At 38.9% G+C, this 23334-nt stretch overlaps 2 protein-coding genes and 1 long non-coding RNA gene across 6 annotated transcripts in view; 2 read left to right on the top strand and 1 right to left on the bottom strand.

Moving 5' to 3' along the window:
* LOC306866153 overlaps positions 1-6263 on the bottom strand; it is a 527798-nt gene extending 521535 nt beyond the window's left edge. The window contains exon 1 of the long non-coding RNA XR_013783926.1: positions 6229-6263. This is a non-coding gene — a long non-coding RNA (uncharacterized lncRNA). The remainder of the gene's footprint in view (positions 1-6228) is intronic.
* LOC306866148 (uncharacterized protein) lies at positions 103-18441 on the top strand. 2 transcript variants are annotated; one of them, XM_079411202.1, is made up of 6 exons: positions 103-629; positions 9963-10390; positions 11196-12726; positions 14355-15653; positions 16976-17087; positions 17221-18441. In XM_079411202.1, the coding sequence occupies exons 1-6, from the start codon at positions 280-282 to the stop codon at positions 17425-17427; spliced, it is 3927 nt and encodes a 1308-aa protein (XP_079267328.1). In that variant the 5' UTR covers positions 103-279; the 3' UTR covers positions 17428-18441. The 2 variants fall into 2 exon arrangements, with proteins under 2 accessions (XP_079267328.1, XP_079267329.1); XM_079411203.1 differs by lacking the exon at positions 14355-15653.
* A 265-nt stretch (positions 18442-18706) lies between these two features.
* On the top strand, positions 18707-22894 carry LOC306865396 (transcription factor IIIB 50 kDa subunit-like). Of its 3 annotated transcripts, none has more exons than XM_079409970.1 (6): positions 18707-18926; positions 19085-19234; positions 19329-19388; positions 20522-20843; positions 20952-21129; positions 21619-22894. In XM_079409970.1, exons 2-6 carry the CDS (start codon positions 19087-19089, stop codon positions 22228-22230), a joined length of 1320 nt encoding a protein of 439 aa, XP_079266096.1. In that variant the 5' UTR covers positions 18707-18926; positions 19085-19086; the 3' UTR covers positions 22231-22894. The 3 variants fall into 3 exon arrangements, with proteins under 3 accessions (XP_079266096.1, XP_079266095.1, XP_079266097.1); XM_079409971.1 differs by having other exon boundaries at positions 18713-18898; positions 21619-22887; XM_079409969.1 differs by having other exon boundaries at positions 18707-19234; positions 21619-22892.
* Positions 22895-23334: the final 440 nt, after the last annotated feature.

The raw sequence follows: 23334 nt of genomic DNA, 5'->3' as shown, positions 1-23334 counted from the left end.
GAATTTTTACAGCATTTGTTATGCAAAGGTTGTTTCCAGGCACTGCGTTAATCTTCATCTCTACGTTGCGTCACGCCAGGCCACGCCCACACGCCGTGGCTCAGGGGTGTGGGCGTGGCTTTAGAGTGACGCTCACTTGTTGCTTCACTGGATTAGATGAAACTTTTCCAGCGAAACATTAACGGACCTTTAACACATTGAAACTTCTCACAGGGCAGGACAGTCGCGCGTCCTGCTGACTTTTCTGTCCTAACTGAAACGAGTTGGGGTTTTACAGAAATGTCTCTGGCAGAGCAAAGCCAGCAGTGGTTTCCCACCAGCGTCCAGGTAACGGTGCTCGAGGCGAGGGGTTTGCGGAGCAAGGGGAAGAATGGCACCAACGACGCGTACGCTATCATGCAGGTGGCCAAGGAAAAGTTCTCCACCTCGGTGGCGGAGAAAAGCGTCGCGCCGGTGTGGAAAGAGGAGGCCGCGTTCGACCTGCCGCTCTTTCACCGCAGTAACGAGGAGCGCTGCTCCCTACAGGTGTGTGTGATGCACCGGGCTCTGATGGGACCTGATAAAATGCTCGGACAGGCGACCATCAACCTCCTGGAACTCCAAGACAATACATCCCGTAACAAAACTGAGTGAGTCAACATTATAGCCTATTTTATATATATATATATATATATATATATATATATATATATATATATACAACACTAAGTTCTGGTCCTCATATTGCCAAAATTATATAAAATTTGCCTTATGTTTTAATATATTTGGCAAAGCAAGAAGGCCTTTCTCAAGTGCATCTGACTTTGGTCAGCTTCTTATTAGTGTTTGGACACTTCAACAAGGATACTTCTGTGCTGAAAGATGGCATCAAAGCTTCCTTATGTGGAAATTATGAGCTGAGCTTTGAATGTTCTCGGACTTGGTCATGGTAGACCAAAAGGAACAGGGAGGGATTTCTTTCGCTCAACCAGAGACGTCACAGACCCAGTGGCGGAGCCAGAGGGCTAGTTGGGGTGGCAATTGCCACCCCAGACGAAGTCCTTGCCACCCCTGTTGCCACCCCGCTGAAAACATTACACTGTTTCATTTTAACGAACTTTTCTCAAATCTCCCAGCGGACGTGAATGCATCCTTACACAGCACGCACAAGCGTGCAGCGTGCTGTTCCTGCTACACTTTTCATTGGTTAAGCTGACACGCAGCTCTTTCGTGCTCCAAAACATCGCGGCAGCACATACGGGACCGATGAAGAGCGTTTTGCTGGCATGTACGGCTTTTATTGGTATTAAATTAAACGAAGTACTGTTTTAACGGGAAGTAAGGGAGACATTGCACTGTAGTGCTTAGCATTAATTAGAGCTGGGCGATTTTTCCCCTAAAATAAATAATAAAAAAAATAATAAAAAACTCGATTTACGATTCGAATCGATTTTTTTTGTCTGTTACGATAGTCACTGTGTCAGATTACACGATTTTGACTCCTAACAATTTTGTCACGTCGTGGACAAGAAACATGTCAGACTACACGTTGTTTTCCGACCAGTCATCGCGAGCTGTCTCACACACTCATTCACTCGCACATACACAAGCTCACTCATATAGCCTACACACATACACTGTCTCACATACACGCACTCTCTCTCTCACACACACACACACACACACTCACTCACTCTCGCGCGCACACACACACAGTCACACACACACACTCGCTCGCGAACGCACTCTCCCTCCCTCACTCACTCAATCGCTTACTTTTTCGAATTACTTTTTGCTGCTCATTTATACACTCACTAAGTTTAATAAAAATACATAATACATTTATGTAATATTTAAAGGTGTTAACTGTAATCTTACAATGCAAAATGATAACTTACAAAGGATTAAATTCATCACAATTATGTAAGTATCTGGATATTTGCCGCGGGGCGAGGGCTTCAATAACCTCTCTCTTTTTTTGACCATACATGTGTTTGCATCCCTGAATAGATGTGACTGTAGAGATGTACTGAAGTAACTTTGTGTAGACATACAATTTATTAGCACTTAACATAACATGTCTAGACGTCTTTAAGCAATTTTCCTTGTGTTGTCAAATAGGCTAGACCTCAATATACTCACATTTTGTCGTAATGTATTACTTTAGTATTTGTAGTAATGGTGTACTCATGGTAAATAACAAGCAAATTGTTCCAAATTTTGGTTTCTTCATGAGGTGTGTAACCAAGCTTTCCTTTGAATAGGGACAGCACAGCAGAATGAAGAGAAAAAGCGATACCACCAACTTCTTTCTAAAGAAGCAAAACTCAGGTGCAGATCAGGGCCAAACAGATCCCAGTGTCAGCTGTTGTAGTGAACCATATGTAGGTGGTGGACAGGGAAGTCAAGAAGAGAAAGATGATGACACACAAGAACCCAGTGTATCACCAGCAGGTCAGAGCAGTGAGCAGAGGCAGTAAATTGTGTTTTAAATTCAGATTGTGTGATGATTTTTGTGCAAAGTATTATGGTATAATATCCAATGATAATTTTATAATGAATTCAAATTCAGAAGAAGACCAGAGTGAGACGGTTATTTCTACCAGTGATGAGGAAGACAGTGAGCCAGTCCTAATAGAAAAAGAAGAACAATGCACTGAACTCCTCATACCCAGCTCAAGCATCACATGTGCACCAAAAGGACCAAGTGGTAGGTACAGTAGCCATGTACAAAAAACATTAAAGGGATACTCTACCAAAAAATGAAAATTCTGTCATCATATACTCAGCCTCATGTTGTTTCAAACCTGTATGAATTTCTTTCTTCTGCTGAACAGAAAGGAAGATATTTAGAAGAATGTCAGTAATCAGACAGTTTTAGATACCATTGACTTCCATAGTATAAAGTCAATGGTATCTAAAACTGTCTGATTACTGACATTCTTCTAAATATCTTCCTTTCTGTTCAGCAGAAGAAAGAAATTTTGGAAAATAAACAACTTTAATTAATCTGTATACATTTTGTGGAAAATAATTTATTTTTAGTGTAATTGAACACTTTGTATATTGACCCCCCAAAATAATACCTTGCCACCCCTTTGCCACCCCTGTTTTAAAAGTCTAGCTCCGCCACTGCACAGACCTCCACAAATGACTCAGAATCCAGTCGTTTTATGTTTACTGAAGACCGTTTCTTAAGGATCAGAATCATTCCTGAATGGAAACTAATGGAAAGTGGAGACAATTCCTTTTTCCTCCATCATAATTTAATGAAATTCCATTAGCATTCCTTTGGAATGTTTGTTAAAGGTCAGTGCAAATCCTGGACTGGATCTGGTGGTTATTCCATCTCTCTGTAATCCAGGGCCGCTCGGCGTACATTATGCACAGACTTCATGAATAAATTAGTTTAGCTCTAGACATCATTGTAACATCAGTCACGGCAAGCAAAGTTTCGGACTGACATTTACAGAGCAGCACACAAATCCATCACAGCATTCTGACCTTGGATTTGAAGAGCTTGGTTTAAAGAGCTTGTGTTTCTTCACCTGTTCTCTGAATGACTTCCATTGTTTTCTTGTAAATGCTCAAAGCCTTTGATTAGAACCTGCCTGGTCATTTTCATTACAAGACCTAATTCAATCTCATGCACAAAGGCAGCCAGCGCTCATCTGGCCTTCTGCCGAATTATTGTTTTGCTCCATAAATTCAGCTGACGTTTGAGTCAGAATGAAAGCTGGTTTCTAATTAACGAGCTCTAGTGGCCTAGCTTTTTTTGGGGGTCTGACTGACATTTTCTGTTGTCAAGTGTTGGAGCTTGTTATGCTAAGTAAGTCATATCTTGTCGTATACCCGTGTGGACTGCTGTTCCCCAGGTCAGAGGAACCGGAAACTCACTCCGGTCTCTCGAAGTAAGCCGACTCTCATGAAACTGGACCTCTGCGTTTCTTGTAAACCGATCTGCAGTTCTGATGGTGATTTTAAAGTTTGATCTCGCAGGGTGTGTGTATAAGATTGACAGTCTTGTGGTTGACATCAACAGGGTGTTATCGCTGGAAAACATCGCTTTATTTTGATGTCAGTCTTTTTATGTTACAATCAGCTTGATCATTTGAATATTCCAGGTTCAGTGTTTTTTTTGTTCCGGATTTTTAAGAAATTATTTTATTTTATTGTGGAAACATCGATTAAGCACAGCTTCCGTTGCCCAGAATATTGTTTTTTAATTTCCATGGAGTTGATTCATTGTTTCTGCCTACATAAATCAGAAGACTTTAATGACTTCCTATTCTTCTCATTGTTGTCAATTTCACTGATCTTCATATCAGTATTTTCTAATCAGCTGTTCGCAGAACTGTTTCCTGGTTTTTCTTTTATCATAACCTATTAAAATCATTATTTAAAAAGTAAGAGTATTACTTATAAACTTGTAATTAGTAATACTTAGTGTTACACTGTTACTTGCTGTTCAAAAGTTCAGGGTCACAGTGAGAATGATTTATTTTTGAAAGAAATTCATACTTTTATTACGCGAAAATGCATTAAATTAATAAAAAATGACTGTTAAGACATAAAAAAAATCTATTTAAAAAAATACTGTTCTTTCTCTATTCATAAAAGGATCCTGAAAAAAAAATGTAATGTAAATATTGCTACGCACAACAGTTTTCAACATTGGTAATAATAATAAATGTTTCTTGAGCAGTAAATCAGCGTATTAGAATGATTTCTGAAGAAATTTTTCCATCACAGGATATAAATTACATTTTAAAATATATTTAAATAGAAAACTTGTATTAGCGTTTCAAAATATTGCTGTTTTTACTGTATTTTTGATCAAATAAATGCAGCCTTGTTGAACATGAGACTCCTTTCAAAGACATAAAAATTCTTAAAGATCTCAAACTTTTGAACAGTATAGTTTCTGCATTTTAACAACCCTCAGAATCTGAAAATTTAATTTTGTCATGTAATTCACACCCCTTTGTGCACATTTGTTTGCACACTCAAATTTCCTCTGTTATACTGTGCAGCCATTTAAACGAATTAGTATTTTAGAGAAGGTTAAATATCTAACATCCCTTTTTCTGGCGTCTGATTGTTCTGTTTGTGCCCCAATTCTTTCTCAGGCTTTGACATGCGTCACATGCGCTGCCTGATAACTCGTTTTCTGTTAGCGTGGCATAAAGTCAAGGCTTGTCAACTGCTTCAGACTTCAAAGTAAAGAAAACACTTGGTTTTCTCTCAGTCACACATATAGAGGATATGCTTAAAATATGCTAAATGCCTCATGCTAATACAGAAGGCATCAGCCATTTCTTTTGGCGTGACCTCATGCGCTGACACTTTATACACGGTAACTCTTTCCTGATTCGAGGCAGAATGGGAGCACGTCACCTGTCTGCTCCGACTGTCACCTAACAAGTTTAGTTGTTGTTTGCAGATGCTTTTCTTAATACAAAACCTGTAATATTACAAGGAGCAATAGTGTTAAATTCAATGTCTTTTACCTCAGCAGAAATAAGTCAAGATTATGAAAACTTGGATATCGAATCCATCATATTATCAAAACAAATATTTTGCCAGTTGGAAGTATCAACAAAAACTCATGTTATGTCACCCATCCAATTATCTGAGCTTCATGCATATTTAATTGAATATTTTACAAGTAAAGTGAAACCCTATATAGTTGTGCTTAGGCAAGGTTCCTGCGCTGCTGCGTGTGATAAAACATTCCTGTCACATTACGCTCTTATCAGTGCGCTGGCACATGCAGGAAGTCAAGCTGCTGAGAGACATGCTGAAACAATGAAACATCCAGTGCTGATTCATCTGATGCTGCCTTACTTTCCTGTCAGGGCACAGCTGTTATTGAAGATCTTTCAGGGCGAGACAGATGAGTTTGTCAAGAACTTTGCTTATTAAAGTGTTTTATTATCTTACCCAACACTTACCAAAATAGGGCCTGAAAGGCATTTTTCCCTCCTTCAACAAATGGTCAATGAATGGAGGAGTTTAAGCAGAAAGTTTGAACTCAGCCATATAAACAATCAATTATATTCTGTCCTTGATGTAGGAACAGTCAACATCATGTCACAAAACCATGAAAAAACATTTTCATTTTCATAAACATTAAAAGGTTACTCCACCCCAAAATTAAAAGTGTCATTAATCACTTACCCCCATGTCATTCCAAACCCGTAAAAGCTTCATTCGTCTTCGGAACACAATTTAAGGATGCTTTCACACCTGTAGATCGATTGCTTTGTTCCGAAACAGGGATTCAAATAATGCTTTTTATTATTTGTGGGTTCACTTTCACCCGGCAAAGTCTCTAAACGGACCAAAATTGTTATTACAAGTCACGTGCGAGTAAACTGTCCTCTCATATGTCAAAGTTCCACGGTTTATTTTCAGGAATTCCGCTCATAGCTGTCATCCGTCAGGATGGAACTACAACAGCTTCGAGGGCTTATTGTTGGGTTTTTTGTAGCTGTCATTATATAAATTTATCAGTTTGAGCAGGAGTCCAGGATTCGTCGGGAAAACATTGTTAAAATGCTCCTACTACAAAGAGCAATAAGATGGCATTATAAAATGAAAAGGCGCGCTTTGATTTTGAATGGCGAAGACGTGCTCGCCCACAGACATCGTCTACTGCTTTTCATGGAGCTTACGTAATTACCCATTATACACTGTGACATAGTCTGGTTTGTTGGTCCGTTGGATCGGATTGCTTTCTCACTACAACCGAACCCCTCCAGAGTTTTTCAATCGAGCCGAGACCACCTTGTTCAGGCAATCTCGGACTGATTGTTTTGGTGCAGATCCGAGCACGATTGCGGTGTTCACATATGCCCAAACGAACCGAGCTAAGGGGGGGAAACGCGCCAGGTTCCGAAACAACGGGCCAGGTGTGAAAGCACCCTAAGATATTTTGGAAAGACATTTCTTGTGACTGTCCCATTGACTGCTAAACAATTTTCACTGTCAAGGCCCAGAAAAGTATGAAAGACATCAGTGGTTCAACCGTAACGTTATGAAGCTACGAAAATACTTTTAGTACGCAAAAATAACAACTTTATTCAACAATTCGTCTCCTCTTGTAGAGTATCCCCTGAACGCAAACTGCATACGCTGTTCTGTGTCAGCCGCACCACACGAATACGTCTTCTACGTTTGTTTACGCTTTGATTTAAACGAAAACAGCGAATCATTGCAGTGCGGCTGACACAGAACAACGTACGCATTTTGCATCCAGCAGATACTTATTTTTTGCGTACTAAAAGTATTTTCGTAGCTTCATAACGTTACGGTTGAACCACTGATGGCAGATTGCCTATTCTGACGATGTCTTTCATACTTTTCTGGGCCTTGACAGTGAAAATTGTTTGGCAGTCAGTGGGAGCCTCCCGGTTTTCATCCAAAATATCTTACATTGTGTTCCAAAGACGAACAAAGCTTTTACAGGTTTGGAATGGCATGGGGGGTAAGTGATTGACAATTTTCATTTTGGGGTGGAGTATCCTTTTAACTGAAATAAATGAACATTTAAAAACTTAAACTTGTTTTATTTCAACTAATTGCCAGGGCAGCATTTAGCATGTTTGTTTAGTTTACATATAAAAAACTATATAGAGATTAAAAAAAAAAAAAGACAAAACACAAAAATGTACTAAAATTAAAATGAAAATTGACTGAAACATTATATCACAGTATATCTCAATTTTAAGTGAATTTCATCATGCTGTAACATCAAATGTAAATATCAGTTCCGTATATTGTTAAAATGATGAATGCTTGCACGATTTTATGTAATCGAAGGTCAAGTTGTATTATAGACCAAAAATCATCATTTTATGGTGGGATGCAGACTTTTAATTTTAAAAAATTTGCTGATTTTTATATTAGGTTAATATTTTGTGCATAATAGGTTTTCAAGCTTGTCTAAAAGGTCTGAGCTGATCTCAAAGCAGGCAACACCCTTTTGCAACTTCCCTCCTGTGATGTGTGAAGTGTAATGCAACATTTGAGTGACATCACTACAGAAGCTTCTTGTGCTTGCATCGCTGCATTTCTATGGCTGCGAGGTGTCGTCCGAACATGTCGTGTCAAATGAGCACCTCCCATATGTGCAAAGCCATTTCTCTTGTCATTGTGTAATTAGCATTGCTGAAATGTGGTTTAACAGCTTTTGTTTAAGGCCATAATTGTGATCGCTTATGGTTCACTCCTTCCAGGATTTGATTCAGCAACTTTCTGGTTACCAGCCCTTTAACCACTTCTATTTTACGCCCTGAAATTCCGGTTTTACACCCTGATTGCAGTTTTTCATACTTGTAGTTTAATGATTAGTAAAATCTAAAAACTTTACCATGTCAAATTGGAGATTGTTTGCATGTAATTGTTAAAAACCGTGCTGTGATTCAGAAATGTGGTCAAGCGACACTAAAAGCCTGGTGATTAACATTTTTATAGAGTATTCAGTATTATATTGTTGGTAATATGAAATTTTACATGATTTAAAATCATCTAGTTAATATATTGGTGAATATTGTTTATGTTGGTGCATATAAACCATTAGCCACTAGTTTTTATGTTCATTTAATGCAAAGCCGTGTGCAAAACAAGACTTTTTGGATGTACTACTGTAGGTCTTTTTTTATTCTTGTTTCACTTCTGCTTGGCAACATTAACGGTCTATATTATGATTATGATCTCTGGGAAAAAACAGCTTTTTAAGCCATTTCAGAGAAAATAAATAAACATTACAGATAGAAAGGAGTTGCTTTTAATTGTACTTTTTATCCCAGCTAGCTAGTTTGTTATTCTCTGACGTAAATATGTTCTGCGTAATGGTGCTAAATGTTATTGAGGCATAGGCAGGCGGCAGTGATCATTCGCTAATAATCCCAGAGTGCGTTGCTATATTTAGCTTCAGACTCATCGCAGTATTATTTAGCAGATAGCCACAAAGTCATTTAAACACACACCCATCATGTTATTTTCTCCGTAGCGTTAGAATTGCATTACTCACTGTGTCCAGTGCACTTACTGTTGTCATAAACACTAAAGTAGCAGCTGCTGTTGAAGAGGCTGGTTGAGAAACAAGATGGTTAATGGTTACTGTATTGAGAAGTTGGGAGATGTCAAGCTTCACCATTTCCCTGTTGACTATTATAAGGTTTTAGTGAATTTCCATTTTTTTCCTGACCCTAATCTGCCAATGTGTGTTTTCAACCCTGAGTGTGAGTATTGACTCAAAATTGCTTTTCTAAGCCACCCACTCCATTCTCACAGCCATACGCTACTGCAAACATAAGCTTCCATGAAATGAGTCCTGCGTTCAGTTACCGCACCCTTGTGTCCTCATCTTATTCCTCTCTGTTTTTCATGGATCTAAGTTTGTTGTTCCTTACAGGCATGTTAGCTCACCAGTCTAGACATTCATTTCCTACAACATTTAGCCTGGAAAACAACATGATACATCTCTTTGTAGCGAAGAAACAGCATGCTCTAGGCTTTAACTTGTATTTTGGACTTTTAGATTGATTAACCTATTTTATTGATGTCTGAAGGGAAAATTAGGGTTTTTAATTTCTAAAAACACATTATTTTGAGACTTTCTACAACGTAGGTGTTTGTATTAGACCCTGCAGTCTGTATTCTTCACTAGTCCTTGAGAACACAGTGTCTCAGTCATTGAACCTTAATGTGCTGTTCTGGTTTATAGCCGCTGAGGAATGTCAACAATCACATTAAACTATTTACTCGGACTTTGGGATCCCATAGCTTTCTGTGCACAACAATCTTGTCATTATGGCAGTTCTGAGCAATTTTGTAAAGTGTAGCTACAGTATGTGGCACAACATAATTTCATATCTTACATCTCATGTCTTCTAGCTTTCTTTGATATAGGGAGGTGCTTTGGGAAATGAAAAATTCTTGAAACTAAACATCCTGTGCTATTTGTTTTCATACAGATGGTTCAAATTGATGGGCAAGACGGGGAAGGCTGATAAAGACAGGGGTGAGGTGCTCCTAGACATTCAGTTCATGAAGAACAACATGACGGCCAGCATGTACGACCTCTCTGGGCAGGACAAGTCTCGCTCACGGCTTGGCAAGATCAAGGATAAGCTGAAAGGGAAAAAGAAAGATGGGAAGTCGGATTCTGCTTCTGCCATTGTGCCTTCAGTCGGCCAGGTACTGACTGACAGCGAGGGAGAAGAACCACCTGACGCCACACCTGGAGCCAAAAAGAAGAATAAACTCAAGTCCCTATTCGCACCCAAGCCTGGTTTACATCGTAACATTTCCCAGTCCATGTCCACACTCGCCACCCTGCCTGAAAAAGACTCAGCCATCAGTCTGAGCAGATCGTCTGGCCTAAATATAGAGTCTCCTGAAGGTACCCACGATACTATTTGTTGCTGTAATATTTTCAGTATTAGGAATATGTCTGCTACCATATTGCTCCTGCAGGTCAAACAATACAGTATGGTGTTAGCAACACCAAAGTCTTAGGTTTGATTACCAGGGAAATTATGAACTATGAAATCGTGAAATCATAATGCCATGTGCAAACTTTTACTGTTTTAATTTGATTATTATTAAAAAATATAATTACAATTACTATAATTTTTGTTATAGTTTTTAAAGATTCATTTTAAGTAGGGTTGTTATAGTAAAGTAAAACCATAAAGAATTGTTATTTGAAATAAAATAAACTTTAACTGAAATAAAATATAAAGTATGTGTGTATGCTAGTTTGCATACACAATATTGTATACACAATATTAAGGCAATATTTCAAATTTTCAGTTAGCTTAACATTATGACTGAAATAACTAAACTGAAATAAAAATAAATAAAAACTATATAGACATACTTAAAAGAAAAACTAAGAAAAATAACAGAATTGTTTAACAAAACAGTTACTACATTACAAAATTACTAAAAATTTTCATTTAAAATAAAATAAAAAAAACTCATATCTCAATGATACTAAAATAACACGTATTTTAAGTTACTCAAATTTCCAGTATAATATATATACAGATAATATTGTCCACCCCTACATAGTTAAAACATAAATCAAAAACATAATTGGCAGAAGTTAGGGTCTGCCAAAATGGATAAATTGGTGCAAAATTTCAATAGTGTAGTATTATTGTGATTTTTCCTCTTTTTCTTTTTTTTTTTTATCTTCAAAGGCAAAAAGAAATTCAAATTTCTGAAGCACAAGCGGACCGGAAGCTCTGACAGCAAGGTTTCCCAGGGTGCTGGGTCTCTTGGACTAGGCATGGCGCAGAGCAACGTGTGCGTCAACGGCAGTCACGTCTACACAGAAGAGCCAGAGGCCAGAGGATCCAGGGCCGGTTCCACCTTCAGCCTGAACAGTTCTGGCCATGGATCCATGGAGGACCTGCGCAGAGGTCATGACAGGAAAACCTCCAGCACCTCAGTGGACTCCTTGGACCAAACTCAAGAGAATGCAGCGCAAGAGATGCGCAGAAGACAAGAGGAACAGGAAGAGGAATTCAGGAAAAGACTAGAGGAGGAAAGAAGACATGCTGAAGAGGAGGAGAGGAAACGGATTGAGAGAGAAGAGGGAGAGGAGAGGAAACGGTTAGAAAGAGAGGAAGAGAAGAGAAAGCTAGAGAGACTGGAAGAGGAGAGGAAAAGGATTGAGAGAGAGGAAGAAAGAAAGAGGATAGAGAAGGAAGAACAAAAACGGATTGAAAGAGAGGAGGAAAGAAAAAGGATAGAGAGAGAAGAGGAGAGGAAACTGCTTGAGAGGGAGGAGGAAAGAAAGAGGATAGAGAGGGAAGAGGAGAGGAAACTGAGAGAGAGAGAGGAGGAAAGAAAGAGGATGGAGATAGAAGAGGAGAGGAAGCGGATGGAGATAGAGGAAGAGAAGAGGAAGCTACAGAAACAGGAAGAAGGAAGAAGAATTGAGGAAGAGGAAAGGGAAAGAAAAAGGATTGAGCAGGAGGAAATGATTAGAATAAAGAAGGAACAGGAACGAGTTAGACAGGAAGAGGAAAGAAGGAAAGCTGAGGAGGAGAGAATCAAAGAGGAGAAAAGGCAGAGAATGGAGGAAGAGGAAAAGGCTAGGAAGGAAGATGATAAATGGAGGAGAATTGAGGAAGAGGAGAGAACGAGACTTGAGAATGAAAAGCTGCAGAAAGAAGAGGAGACAAGAAAGTTGGAGATGGACAGAAGACGTGCTGAAGAAGAGGAAAGACTACTGAAGGAAAAAGAAAAGATGGAAGCAGAGGAGAAGAGGAAAAGGAAAGGGGAAGAAGAGCGACAACTGTCTGAGGAGATGGAAAGAAAAGAGCAAGAAAGGGTGCGACAGGAAAAAGAGAAGTTGGAGCTTGCGAACAAGAGAATAGAAGAAGGGATGAGAGCGGAGCAGGCACGAAGAAAGGCTGAGGAAGAGGAAGAGAAGAGGAAGCTGAAAGAGAAAGCAGACCAGGAGAGAATCAGGCAAGAGAACGAAGAAATGGAGAGACAGAAGAAAGAAAAAGAACAGCGGCCCGAGGCGAAACCCAGGAGTGCTCGTCTGAATAAGAGTAAAAAAGCATCTGACGAGATTAACTCGGACCACATCCTATCCACCAATCCCTTTGAAGACCCTCTCTTATTCGACGAGAGCTTCACCAATCCCTTCGAGCAACCCAACATTTCTCAACCTGAAGCCCTCAGTCGGTCCAACAAAGTCTCTGCAGTCAAGCCAAGGTCAGTGTCTTACATGAAAGCACGGAAGTTTGTGTTTTTAAATTACATCCCTTTAGCCTTATTCATGAAACATAAACAAACTTTTTATGTAAATTGTTGGTGAAACCAGCTATTGCCTAAGAATAAAAATCTGTATTCGTTAAGATGAATTAGGCCCAAAAACACAACATGGCAGCTTAATAATTGATCTGTTCTCAGTGAAAGCAAAATGCTGCGTGAGGTGTTAAAATCAGCCACTCAGAATATCTTTGTTTAATATACATCTATGAGGGGCACATTTTTCGACCAATGGAATGTCACTGTGGGTGGGGCCACTTTTAATGAAGAGTTCTATTTATAATGTAAACAAACAATTGTGTTCAGTCAGTTCAATGCATTTAGCTTCTGTTTACTAATCAGAACCAAAAGGAAGCCCTCCTTTTTGATGAAGTTTGTGTTTTGACAGACATATGACTGACTCTAACAAGTCTCTGCAACTCTAAGATCTCTCAACGTTCTTCAGAACTCATACTTTTATCATTTCACAGAGCTGTTTTAAATCATTCTCCAAACGTCTGCTTTTTTTACCAATTCTGCTGGAAGGCAAATCCATGACCCATGATCACAGCTTGAATATTAAAGGCATGGAAGTGTCTCTCAGTGTTTCTGTAGTATGCTTAGACTAACTCTATTTCAGTGTGGTAGGGCCCATAACACCACGCTATCGTGATTAACTCCGTCATGTAAGAGCATATGGCACTATTACTAAATATGCAGTAGTCTGTGTGTGTGTTTGTGTGTTGGTATGAGTGCGTGTTTGTACAAGTCCAAAAAAACATCTGGCATGCAATGCAGTTCTTTTGAAACTATTTCAAGGACTCAAAGTAAGGATACTCCACATTTAACTTTTTGTTTTTCTCATATTTTCTGAAGATGATTATCTTCCCAAATAAAATGAGTAACCTTTAACCAAATGAAATGCCCAAACCTGAATAAAGAGTCTTTCTCACCATGGTCTTATCTGTTTATTTCTGCTGAGATTCATTAATGCTGACAGTTATTTTTAAGGTCTCTAACCCTCATTGTGTTAGCTCTCGTGTGGTACTTGATTGAGGCCTAACCCAGGGGAAGCTGGAGAAATCTGTTTCCCTGTAAAACAGCTGATCGGGCAGTTCCTTTTCTCTCACTCATGCACTTGAGGGCTTCATGAAACAGTTCTGGAATGTGCAGAGCAAATAGCATGATTTGAGGGGTGGCTCTTTAAATCTAAACCAGCTATCTCTTCAAGGCTGCAGTTAAAGTAAGGAAGTTTCTCTCCGAAATCTTTAGTGCTCAAATGTAATAAATGTCCATAAACGTATTCCAGAAAACTTTGGAATGACATGAGAATTAGTAAATGGTGACAGAATTGTAATTTTGACATTAACTAAAAAGTTAAAAATTAAAAAGTTTATGGATATTGATAACATTTGTTCAATAACATGAAAGTAAACAAGGCCAGTTTTAAAGACTTAAAAGTGCCCTTTCAGTGGTTTTCATGGTTGTTGACCAGAGAAAAGTGGATTTAACTTGCTTGCAAATGTATTTCGGTATTTAGCAGATTTGTTTGATCGAGTTTAATGTTCCCTTTCATTATCCTGCTTCTTCAGTTCTTCTGTTTCTGGAATCTTCTTTTCACAAGCATCTGTGCCAAACACCAACCCGTTCTTAGATGACTCTGATGTTCATGGTGGAAACACTGAGAAAGTGGTCTATCTCGGAGACACTGCAGAAAGGTCAGAGAAGAAACGACGTGCCCCAATGCCTCCCCAGAACAAGACGCAGATGGGAAAACCATATGTCCCTCCAAAAGCACCAGCAATTCCTGAAACCACACAAGATTTTCCATCTAGAGCATCTGAGGATAGAGACTCTGATTCCCGCAGTTTACGAAGGGACAAACGTCCTGCCCCTTTACCACCAAAGAACAAGCAAGAAGTGCAAAATGAACATGCAGACCAAACTACCACTCCTCTTCATACTGGTGAATGGAGAACTACTAGATTCCAGGAAATAGACCAGACTAACAAAGTGTGCCCGGTATTGCAAGAAGAGTCAAGGACCTCTGATGCAGACGATTTTGGGAACACCAGTTTATCGCATCTCATGCAGGGTCATCCCAGTAACAGACAAGAAACCAACCCTTTTGTATCTACCGAGGTCAAAACAGCTAAACACAACAAGGGTCCAGCTCCAAAGCCTTCATTACAGTCAAAATCTTGCAAGACATCTGCATCTGAAACTGAAACAAGCAACCAAGCAAGTAGTAATGTCCATTTGACTGAACATGAAACCAGTGCTGCCTCAGACTCTTGCGTTGATCAAATAGATGAGTCGACTGACAAGCTTGATGATCTTGCTGCAGATGAAGAGCCTTCTACCAAACCTGAGCACCCTGAAGACCTTTTCTCACAAGAAAGTAAACATGACGATTTACCAGAAAAGTCTAAACTAGACTATCTTGGAGAAGACATGCCTTCAGTGTCTGATCCAGTCCTTGGAAAGGTTCTCTGCAATGTGAATGATCCTGAGAATGCCGAAAATGTCCTGCTTGAGAGTGGTGTTTCCAAAAAGAAGAGTCGGGCCCCGTTGCCTCCTGCCAAATCAGCATCCAGACAGCAACCAGAAGCTGCAATGATCTCCACCAGTCAACCCAGCATACAAGATCAAGACAAGTTATTAACTGTTAATAGTAGCAAGTCAACTTCATGTTTTACCCCATCCCTGGTAAACTCATCTTCAACCTCCAGTCAAGCTCTCGCTCCTTTGAGCCCGGAAGCAGGTCATGGGTTAGAGCCCTGGTCTCTCGCACAAGCCAGAGTGTCACCTATTGATGTCCAGCCCATCGCTGGGCAGAAAAATGGGAGTAACGGCGAGAGAGCAGGTGATCCTGCCTTCAAACCCTGCAGGTGAGGGCACGCATATAACTTCTAGAGACCCTTAGAAGAAGTAGCAGGTGTTTACGGTAGGTTCCCGTTAGCCATCCTGTGGTAGTTCTTGAAATTTCTAAAGGTTGTAAATAATCTTTGTTGCAGAAACTGTTTTCCAAACGTCTCCCTTTTTACAAGTTCTGCTGAAAGGCAAATCCATGACCTGTGTTCACAGCTTAAATAAGTACATGGAAGTGTCGCTCAGTGTTTCAGTACTATGCTGAAGCCCAAAGTTTACTTCGGAAATGTTTACTCAAAGTGAAATGTTGAGACGGAAGAGTCCACTAGGTAGTCCTGCGAGTATGCATCCGTGGTTGAGTACACACAGTATTAGTAGTAGCAAAGTAGCAGATGTTGGCTGTAGGTTCCTGATACAAATGCTGAAGTGTGCCAGAGTAGTTGATTGTCATTTTCAATCACTCATTTTTAGTGGACATTGATGTAAAAATTATCTGAAAAGTAGGAAAATTTTTATTTAACTCACCAACTTGACTCATGAATATTCATGACATGACATAGTATTCACCTAGTATTACAACCTCAGTGGTGTCCAGTCCTGCCCCTGGAGGGCCACTGCCCTGCAGAGTTTGGCTTCAACTTGCCCCAACACACCATTTCTCAAAAGCATTATAGGCTAAAATAGATTGCTAAAATCATTTGCTTTTGGGAAACATAGTCATGGAAGTTTTTAGCAAAATTGGACACTTTATCTAGGTAGGCGTTTTTAATTAGGGTTGGTGGTAAACGCTGCAAAAATAAGTTACAATGGTTTCTGTGCCACGACTTGTGATCACCAGTTCATGTAACTTATTGCTTGACTCCAAGGTATGTTTACGTTATTACACTCTGGACTGTCATTGTTGGGACTTTCATGTGACATTCCACATAGCATGGTTTGCAATGGTTTAAACTGTCTTTTCAGAGTTTCAGATCATATGGTTTGGGTGTGTAATTTCCCAGTGTGAACTTTTTATTTTTGCATTAATTCTAAAACAGTTATCCGATAATTGAAAACCAGAGATATGAACACTTTCATCTTTGAAAATAAAGGCATCAGTTTTCACATTTAACAGTTCCTCCATGTTCTTTGAAGTTCAAAAATTCGGGGCAGGATGTATTCGTCGCCCTTTCTCCTTTTTTTTTTTTTTTTTTTTTTTTTTTTTTTTTTTTTTCTTCTTCCCAAAGGATTATATCAAAATTATGCACAAATGTCTTCTGGCAGAGTTCTGCGATTGACTGCTTTGTATTCCACCCCTGCAAACTGTGCCTGTAAGACTTAACAGCTCTCTTTTTCTTTTCAGGGCCCATGCAGTGAAACCCCTGAGCACCGCTGACAAACAGCCAGACCTCAGAGAGACCCAAGACGCTTCCAGATCTGCTAAAATGACAGATGACAATCAAGTTAAGATGAAGGTAGCATGAGGTTTTTTTTTTTTTTTTCTCTTCTACTGTTGTGTAGCCATTTACCATGCGTTGATATGGCTATTTAAGATGTTCTCTCAGCAGACTTTTAAGCTCGCTATTTGTGTTCAACTGTATCTTTCAGGCCCCAGAAGCTAAAGGGACAGGGCCGTACTCCCAGCTAACCCATGAAGAACTTGTTAACTTGTTGGAAAAGCAGAAGCAGCAGCTTTCTCAGAAGGACGCTAAGATTGGGGAACTGGAGCAGTACATAGACAATCTTCTGGTCCGTGTCATGGAGGATAGCCCCAACATCTTAATGTCCTTGAGCTTGATGAAGAAGTCCATTTGAGCACTTTTGTAGCAGAGTTTTGTATTTAATGTGCACTGTAATCGCACATATGGGGTGAACAACAGTACATGGTTGTGGGTAAATCAGAGGTTTTCACTAAATCCAGTAGCTGTAACTGCAGACACTAGTGAGCCAAAGATCAGGGTGTACACTTGACGTCTCTGGCTGAATATTTGTTACTTGGCTTGCTTCAGATCCACCTAACCATGTGACTGATTTGTTCTTGTACATGTTGAAATAAATCATATGTTAAGTATTTTCTCCAAAGATTTTTACTGTCCACCTTTTTCCATTTGAATTACTATTCTTTGATTAGTATTATATATTATAAATACCATCTATTAAATGTTTAGGTCAATGTAAGTAAACAAAATAGCGTTGCATATATTCTTGAAAAGTGTTTTATATAAATTAGAAAGCTGTATGATATTTTGTAGACATGTCTCTATTGATACATTGTTTTCTTTTCAATGAAGCACTTTAAAAGAATCAGTTCATCTGTAAATAATGAACATGTGATCATTTGTACTTTATACCTTTTGTCATGTAAGCTGACAGCTTTATTATTCTCTGCTTTTGAAATAAAGAATGTCACCGGTGTGGCTTTGTAAAGAGCTGCGTCACAAGACTGTGTCTGTGTGCATTTTTAAGAATACAAGTTAAGCTTTAAATGATTATTATTAAAAAAGAACCACACATACACAATTGAGGCAATGCTAGATACTGTAATGGCCCATAACAAATATGTTGGCTGTCTACACAGGACTCCTGACAGTGTTTACGTGTTGCTGTACCCTTTGGGATTGAGCAAAAAACATTAGAAACATTCAAATTGATCATAGTGTACATAATTTCTTATAACTATGTTAATATGTTATAACTTTAACTATGTTAATTTATGTTGGTTAGTTTCCACTAATAGGCCTACCACATTTAAACACAAGAGGGGGAAGCTCCGGGAAGAAACTGGGTTTTAGCTGCTTGGCGAGCAGCCTGACCAGCTATAGGAGTGGTAAAAAAAAAAAAAATATATATATATATATATAAATATAAAGTCTGCAAGCCTGCAACTAGCTATGACCAGAATGGAAGTCCAGCTAAGACCAGTCAGTCTCATATTTGACTGGTTTTAAAGACCAGTCTCATATTTGAAAAGGCTCTAATATACATTATATATATATATATATATATATATACAATTTAAATTTCATTCTCCCACGTAGGAACGTATTATTATGGAACGATTACTGAAAGCCTCGTTTCCGCCCGGACCATTAACGTCATTAGGAAGCGCGGCGTCGTTAAAAACAAACGTACACTTGTCGCAAGAAGAGATGAGAGAAGCTGCTTTCAGTCGTCTGTGCGGAACAGAAACAACGCATTTTGATTGTCTATCATAGTAATATTCTACCGACCGTTTGAGGATCAACCGCCGACAGAAAGACGCCCAAATATTTCAATAACATACACAGTCTGTTTGTTTTGACACTTGCTGAACAGTATGATTCTCTTTCATATGATTGTGCATATGATTGAAAGTTTGTCATTTGCTGATCAGTAGACAGTCGCACATAAAGCCCTGCTTAATGCTTTTAGATTTTCTGTAAAGTTTGCATTAGTTTGATGGTGGCCAGTAGTTGATCTGATTCCCATGCAGGTATGCCGAGCAGCTGTCCCGAGTGTGGCTCGTCTAATGTGGTGGAGGATGATCTGTACTCTCAGAGGCAGTGGGTGTGTGTGGACTGTGGGTCAGTGGTCTCTGAGGGACATCTGACCACCTCACTGAGTGAAGAGACCCAGGGCAGAGGTAACCCAGCACAGGACACTTCACTGTTAACTGATCGTAATTCAGTCTGTATGAAAACTGCTTGTTTGACATCTGTTTCTTTTGTTTTGTCCAGTTGTGCCTTATCATGCTTCCACAGAGGTGCTCAAGCAACCGTGTCGAAATCTAATTGCTGGTAAGATCGACAGGTCCTAATATTTAACCTAGTTGATAGTTTTTAAAATGTTTGGAGCTTGCTGTCAGGTCCAGCGAGTGGATTTTTATGGAAACAAAACTTTCTGGTATCCTAGTCTACATCATAGTGTTATTGTTGTATTACTTTTATTCTATAGTATTTATTAATATTAGCCGTTGTTTTTATATTTTTTAGGATTGATTTTAATTTTAGTGTAAGTTGTGATTTTTATTTTTTGTAATTTCAGTATTTCACTTAGCAGCATTTACAATTTTAGTAATTTAAGTTTAGTATTATTTATATATATATATATATATATATATATATATATATATATATATATATATATATATATATATATATATATATATATATACACACACACACACACACACATATACATGCATGCATGCATACATATGTGTGTATATATATTTATATATTTTTTTTTTTTTGTGGTTAATGGTATAGCTCACCCAGAAATTAAGATTTGTTATTAATTTAACCTCAGGCCAAATGTAGCATTACATCACTTGCTCACCAATGGATGCTCTGCAGTGAATGGGTGCCGTCAGAATGTGAGTCCAAACAGCTTATAAAAGCATCACAATAATCCACACCACTCCAGTCCATTAATTAACATCTTGTGAAACAAAAAGCTGTGTTTGTGAGATCTTTGAACTGTTTTAACTTCAAACTGCTGCTTCTGGCCAAAATACGAGTCCATAATCCATAATAATGCTTCCTCCAGTGAAAAAGTCCATCTTCTGTTGTCCTCTCACATCAAGTCCACCAACATATTCTGACGGCACCCATTCACTGCAGAGGATACATTGGTGAGCAAGTGATGTAAAGCAAAATTTCTCCAAATCTGTTCTGATGAAGACACAAACTCATCTACATCTTGGATGGCCTGAGGTCGAGTAGATCAAAATGTTCAATTTTGGATTAACTATTCCTTTAGGTTTTTTACCTAAAACTTTTATATTTTATTTACAAAAGTACCAAATTTTCAATGACCAAAAAATGTAATCGTAACACTGGTAAGTCATACAAACCTTAAATGATTTGCTAGGTTGTATGGACAGGATAAGTATAAAATCTGATCAATTAGAATTTTTCTCTCTTTCCAGGCTACTCTCGGGTCCGTGCACTATGCCGTATCCTCCGATTATCCAGCGACATGGAGTCGGCAGTAGTGAGTGTCTTTGGGCAGGCTTACAACCACCCGAACTTCATCTACGTGACCTTAACCAAGAAAGAGATCTTGGGAGGCTGTTGCGTACTGTCCGTCTGTCGCCAATGCAACTGGCCTGTTGCCATGGGAACCATCAGTTACCTGTTGGGAGTGGAAAATACGACATTGGGCGCCGTTTATCGGGAGTTTACAAAGGCTCTGAACATTGAGATCAGCACTATTGGCATCATGGACATGCTGGAAAGCTTCTGCTATGAGTATGTCTAACGCTTTTATGACTTGCACAATGTTTTAGTTGATGTAAAAGTCAGATTGTTCACTTTCTGTGTTTTTATTTTTATTTTTTTTTTATTTTTTATTTGTAGTTTCAAGCTGGGTCCTCAACAGGTGGAAGAGGTGTTTGCTGAACCCCCCCAACGGCTGGTGGACAGGACATCTGCTTTGATTGAACTAGCCGCTGATGCCTGGATAGTGACGGGCCGCCAGCCTTTGCCCCTCCTCATTGCTACAATGTATTTGGCCTGGCAGTCGCTAAATCCTATGGTAAGTGAATATGAATATTTTCATAATCATGTCATTAAGTGATTGACGCTGAAAGTGAGACATTTGTGGTCCAGATAGCACATGTACATCTGCAAGTCTGGTAAAGATTGCTTCATCTGGAAAGCATCTGCTGTGCACAAACAGCAAGATGTCTGTTTTATTTACATTCCAAATCATAAACACCTTTTTTATGAACATCTATTTGACATCTAATAGGGAAACATCTGTCTGCACATCTACAATACGTCTAGTGCATCTCTGTGACTTACGTGTGCTATCATCAGAGCATTTTATGAGACATTTGAAATCTGACATATAGTGTGCAGAAGTTTTTTTTTTTTTTTTTTTTTTTAAGAAATAAAAACTTTATTCAGCAAGGATGTTTTAAATTGAACACTTGTGAAGTTTCATAAAATATATGCAGTTTTTTTCCTGCAATGAATGGACATGAAATGTAGCCTATATTAAAGAATACATAATCATTTGCAGGTCCGCATGAAATACACCTTCAATAAGTTCTGCAAGATCGGACAAGCGCCTGAGCAGTCGTGGCGCAGGAGCAGAGAGTCAGTTGTGAAGCGGCTGAAAGAGCTGCGTGACGTGCTGTGCAAACTGGGCCGAGAGCTGCCGTGGCTGAGGGGCTGCGAGGTAGAGCCCAACACCGTGGTCAAACTGGTGGATGACATCCTGAAGAACCGCAAGGTATTGCTCACGAGGGCTGTTAGAAGCTACGAACAACAGCTGCAAAATGAGACCCAAACTGCACAAACGACAGAAAGTGACAATAAGCCATCAGATTCAAACCGCTCTGATTCAACTTCCTCAAAGACTCCTGAGCTCGTGGATCCCGGTCAGGCAGAATGTGGGAATCCTCCTGATAAAAAAGCCACGGATTGTCAACTACCATCAAACCACTGGATTAAAAGGCACTTGTTTTTACCCCCCTGCGTGAAGAGTCGCAAGCGGCAGAGGGTTGATGCTCCGCAGCTGGAAGTGACCGGAGATGAAGACATATCAGATAGTGAAATAGAATCATACATTCGCTCTCCGGATGAAATTGAAATGTATCGAAAGGTTCAGAAGGAGCTAAAGGACGCATAGTGTCATAGTGTTTAGATTCATTAATTGCTGCTGATTTCCTTATACCATCAGGTTTTTTTTTTTTTTTGTTAGATTGACTTAATTGTTCTGTTCATTGTTAATAAAAGCATTTTTGTTTAAACTGCTAAATTTCTCAACTATTTCTGTCTATTTTTGTTCTGTTTTAAGTTGGAATGCATTTTATTTAATTAGTGCTAGTGCTATTTGGTTAGTGCTGAATGGAATCCAATACTTGTTGCTTACTAATTTTGGGCTGCTGATTCCACATGTTGGATGTTCCCGTTGTGCCCTTGCATGTCACTTTCTCAAAATATGTGCATTTCATTGCATTTTTGCTTTTGAAAACCATTTATAAGGTGAAAAAGCCCCTTAATGACTTGGCAAACTTCCACAAAGACAGGATTTCTATCTTCCTCCGAACAACTCTCTCACATGTATGACATTATTTTATGCCTAATCCTTATGCCAAATTTAGAATTATGGCCATGAAGAAACTGCAAACAGGACCCAAATGTTTTCCGTTCTTTGACATTAAATTGAGTGTTTGAACATTTATTTGTAAATAATAAATTTATTTTTTTTTGGTCATTAAAAACCTATTTTTTGGCATTTGACTGCTGTTATTTTGATAAGTGCATTAAAATGGAAATATATTTATAATTAGAAATATCTCTTCATTCTTGTTTTGTAAGCATACTATGTAATGGAAAGTTTTTATTGATATTTTTAACATTTAATTAGGTATTATTAAGCCTCTTTTTTTTCAAGATGAAGGGCTGTTATGATTAGCCGTGTTTGCAGGAAGTAATTTCTAATCTTGCCAGAGCCTGTAATTTCATGTTATTTGATGCTTGTGCTTTTTGCATAAATTCCAGCAGCTAAAATATCGGTCCAAAACAAATAGATTTTCCATTAACATATCTTCCTTTTGGAAGATCATTCCAGGAACGTACATTTCCGAAGCCCTGATGTTATTAGCGTCGGAATGCTCGCCTCGAACTCGTGACGGTACTCATTAAAGGCTATGAGCCTTTCGCCTGAGGCTGCAATACATACTGTTTCAAATGTCCCGCTGGTGTGTGATCTCGATGGTGGCGGTCACGA

This window comes from Barbus barbus, assembly GCF_936440315.1.
Source record: "Barbus barbus genome assembly, chromosome: 47".
NCBI classification, from domain to species: Eukaryota; Metazoa; Chordata; class Actinopteri; order Cypriniformes; family Cyprinidae; genus Barbus; species Barbus barbus.
Note: the sequence above shows the minus strand (reverse complement) of the source record. Positions and strands in the feature narration are given on the sequence as shown.

What these genes read in the sequence shown, in the direction of transcription:
- LOC306866148 (XM_079411202.1), top strand. Translation starts at nt 280, where the DNA reads ATGTCTCTGGCAGAGCAAAGCCAGCAGTGGTTTCCCACCAGCGTCCAG. An exon ending in AAATATAGAGTCTCCTGAAG is followed by an intron (nt 10,391 to 11,195) that starts GTACCCACGATA and finishes TTATCTTCAAAG; the next exon opens with GCAAAAAGAAATTCAAATTT. An exon ending in ACAATCAAGTTAAGATGAAG is followed by an intron (nt 17,088 to 17,220) that starts GTAGCATGAGGT and finishes TGTATCTTTCAG; the next exon opens with GCCCCAGAAGCTAAAGGGAC.
- LOC306865396 (XM_079409970.1), top strand. Translation starts at nt 19,087, where the DNA reads ATGCCGAGCAGCTGTCCCGAGTGTGGCTCGTCTAATGTGGTGGAGGAT. An exon ending in TGAAGAGACCCAGGGCAGAG is followed by an intron (nt 19,235 to 19,328) that starts GTAACCCAGCAC and finishes TGTTTTGTCCAG; the next exon opens with TTGTGCCTTATCATGCTTCC. An exon ending in CTGGAAAGCTTCTGCTATGA is followed by an intron (nt 20,844 to 20,951) that starts GTATGTCTAACG and finishes TTTTATTTGTAG; the next exon opens with TTTCAAGCTGGGTCCTCAAC.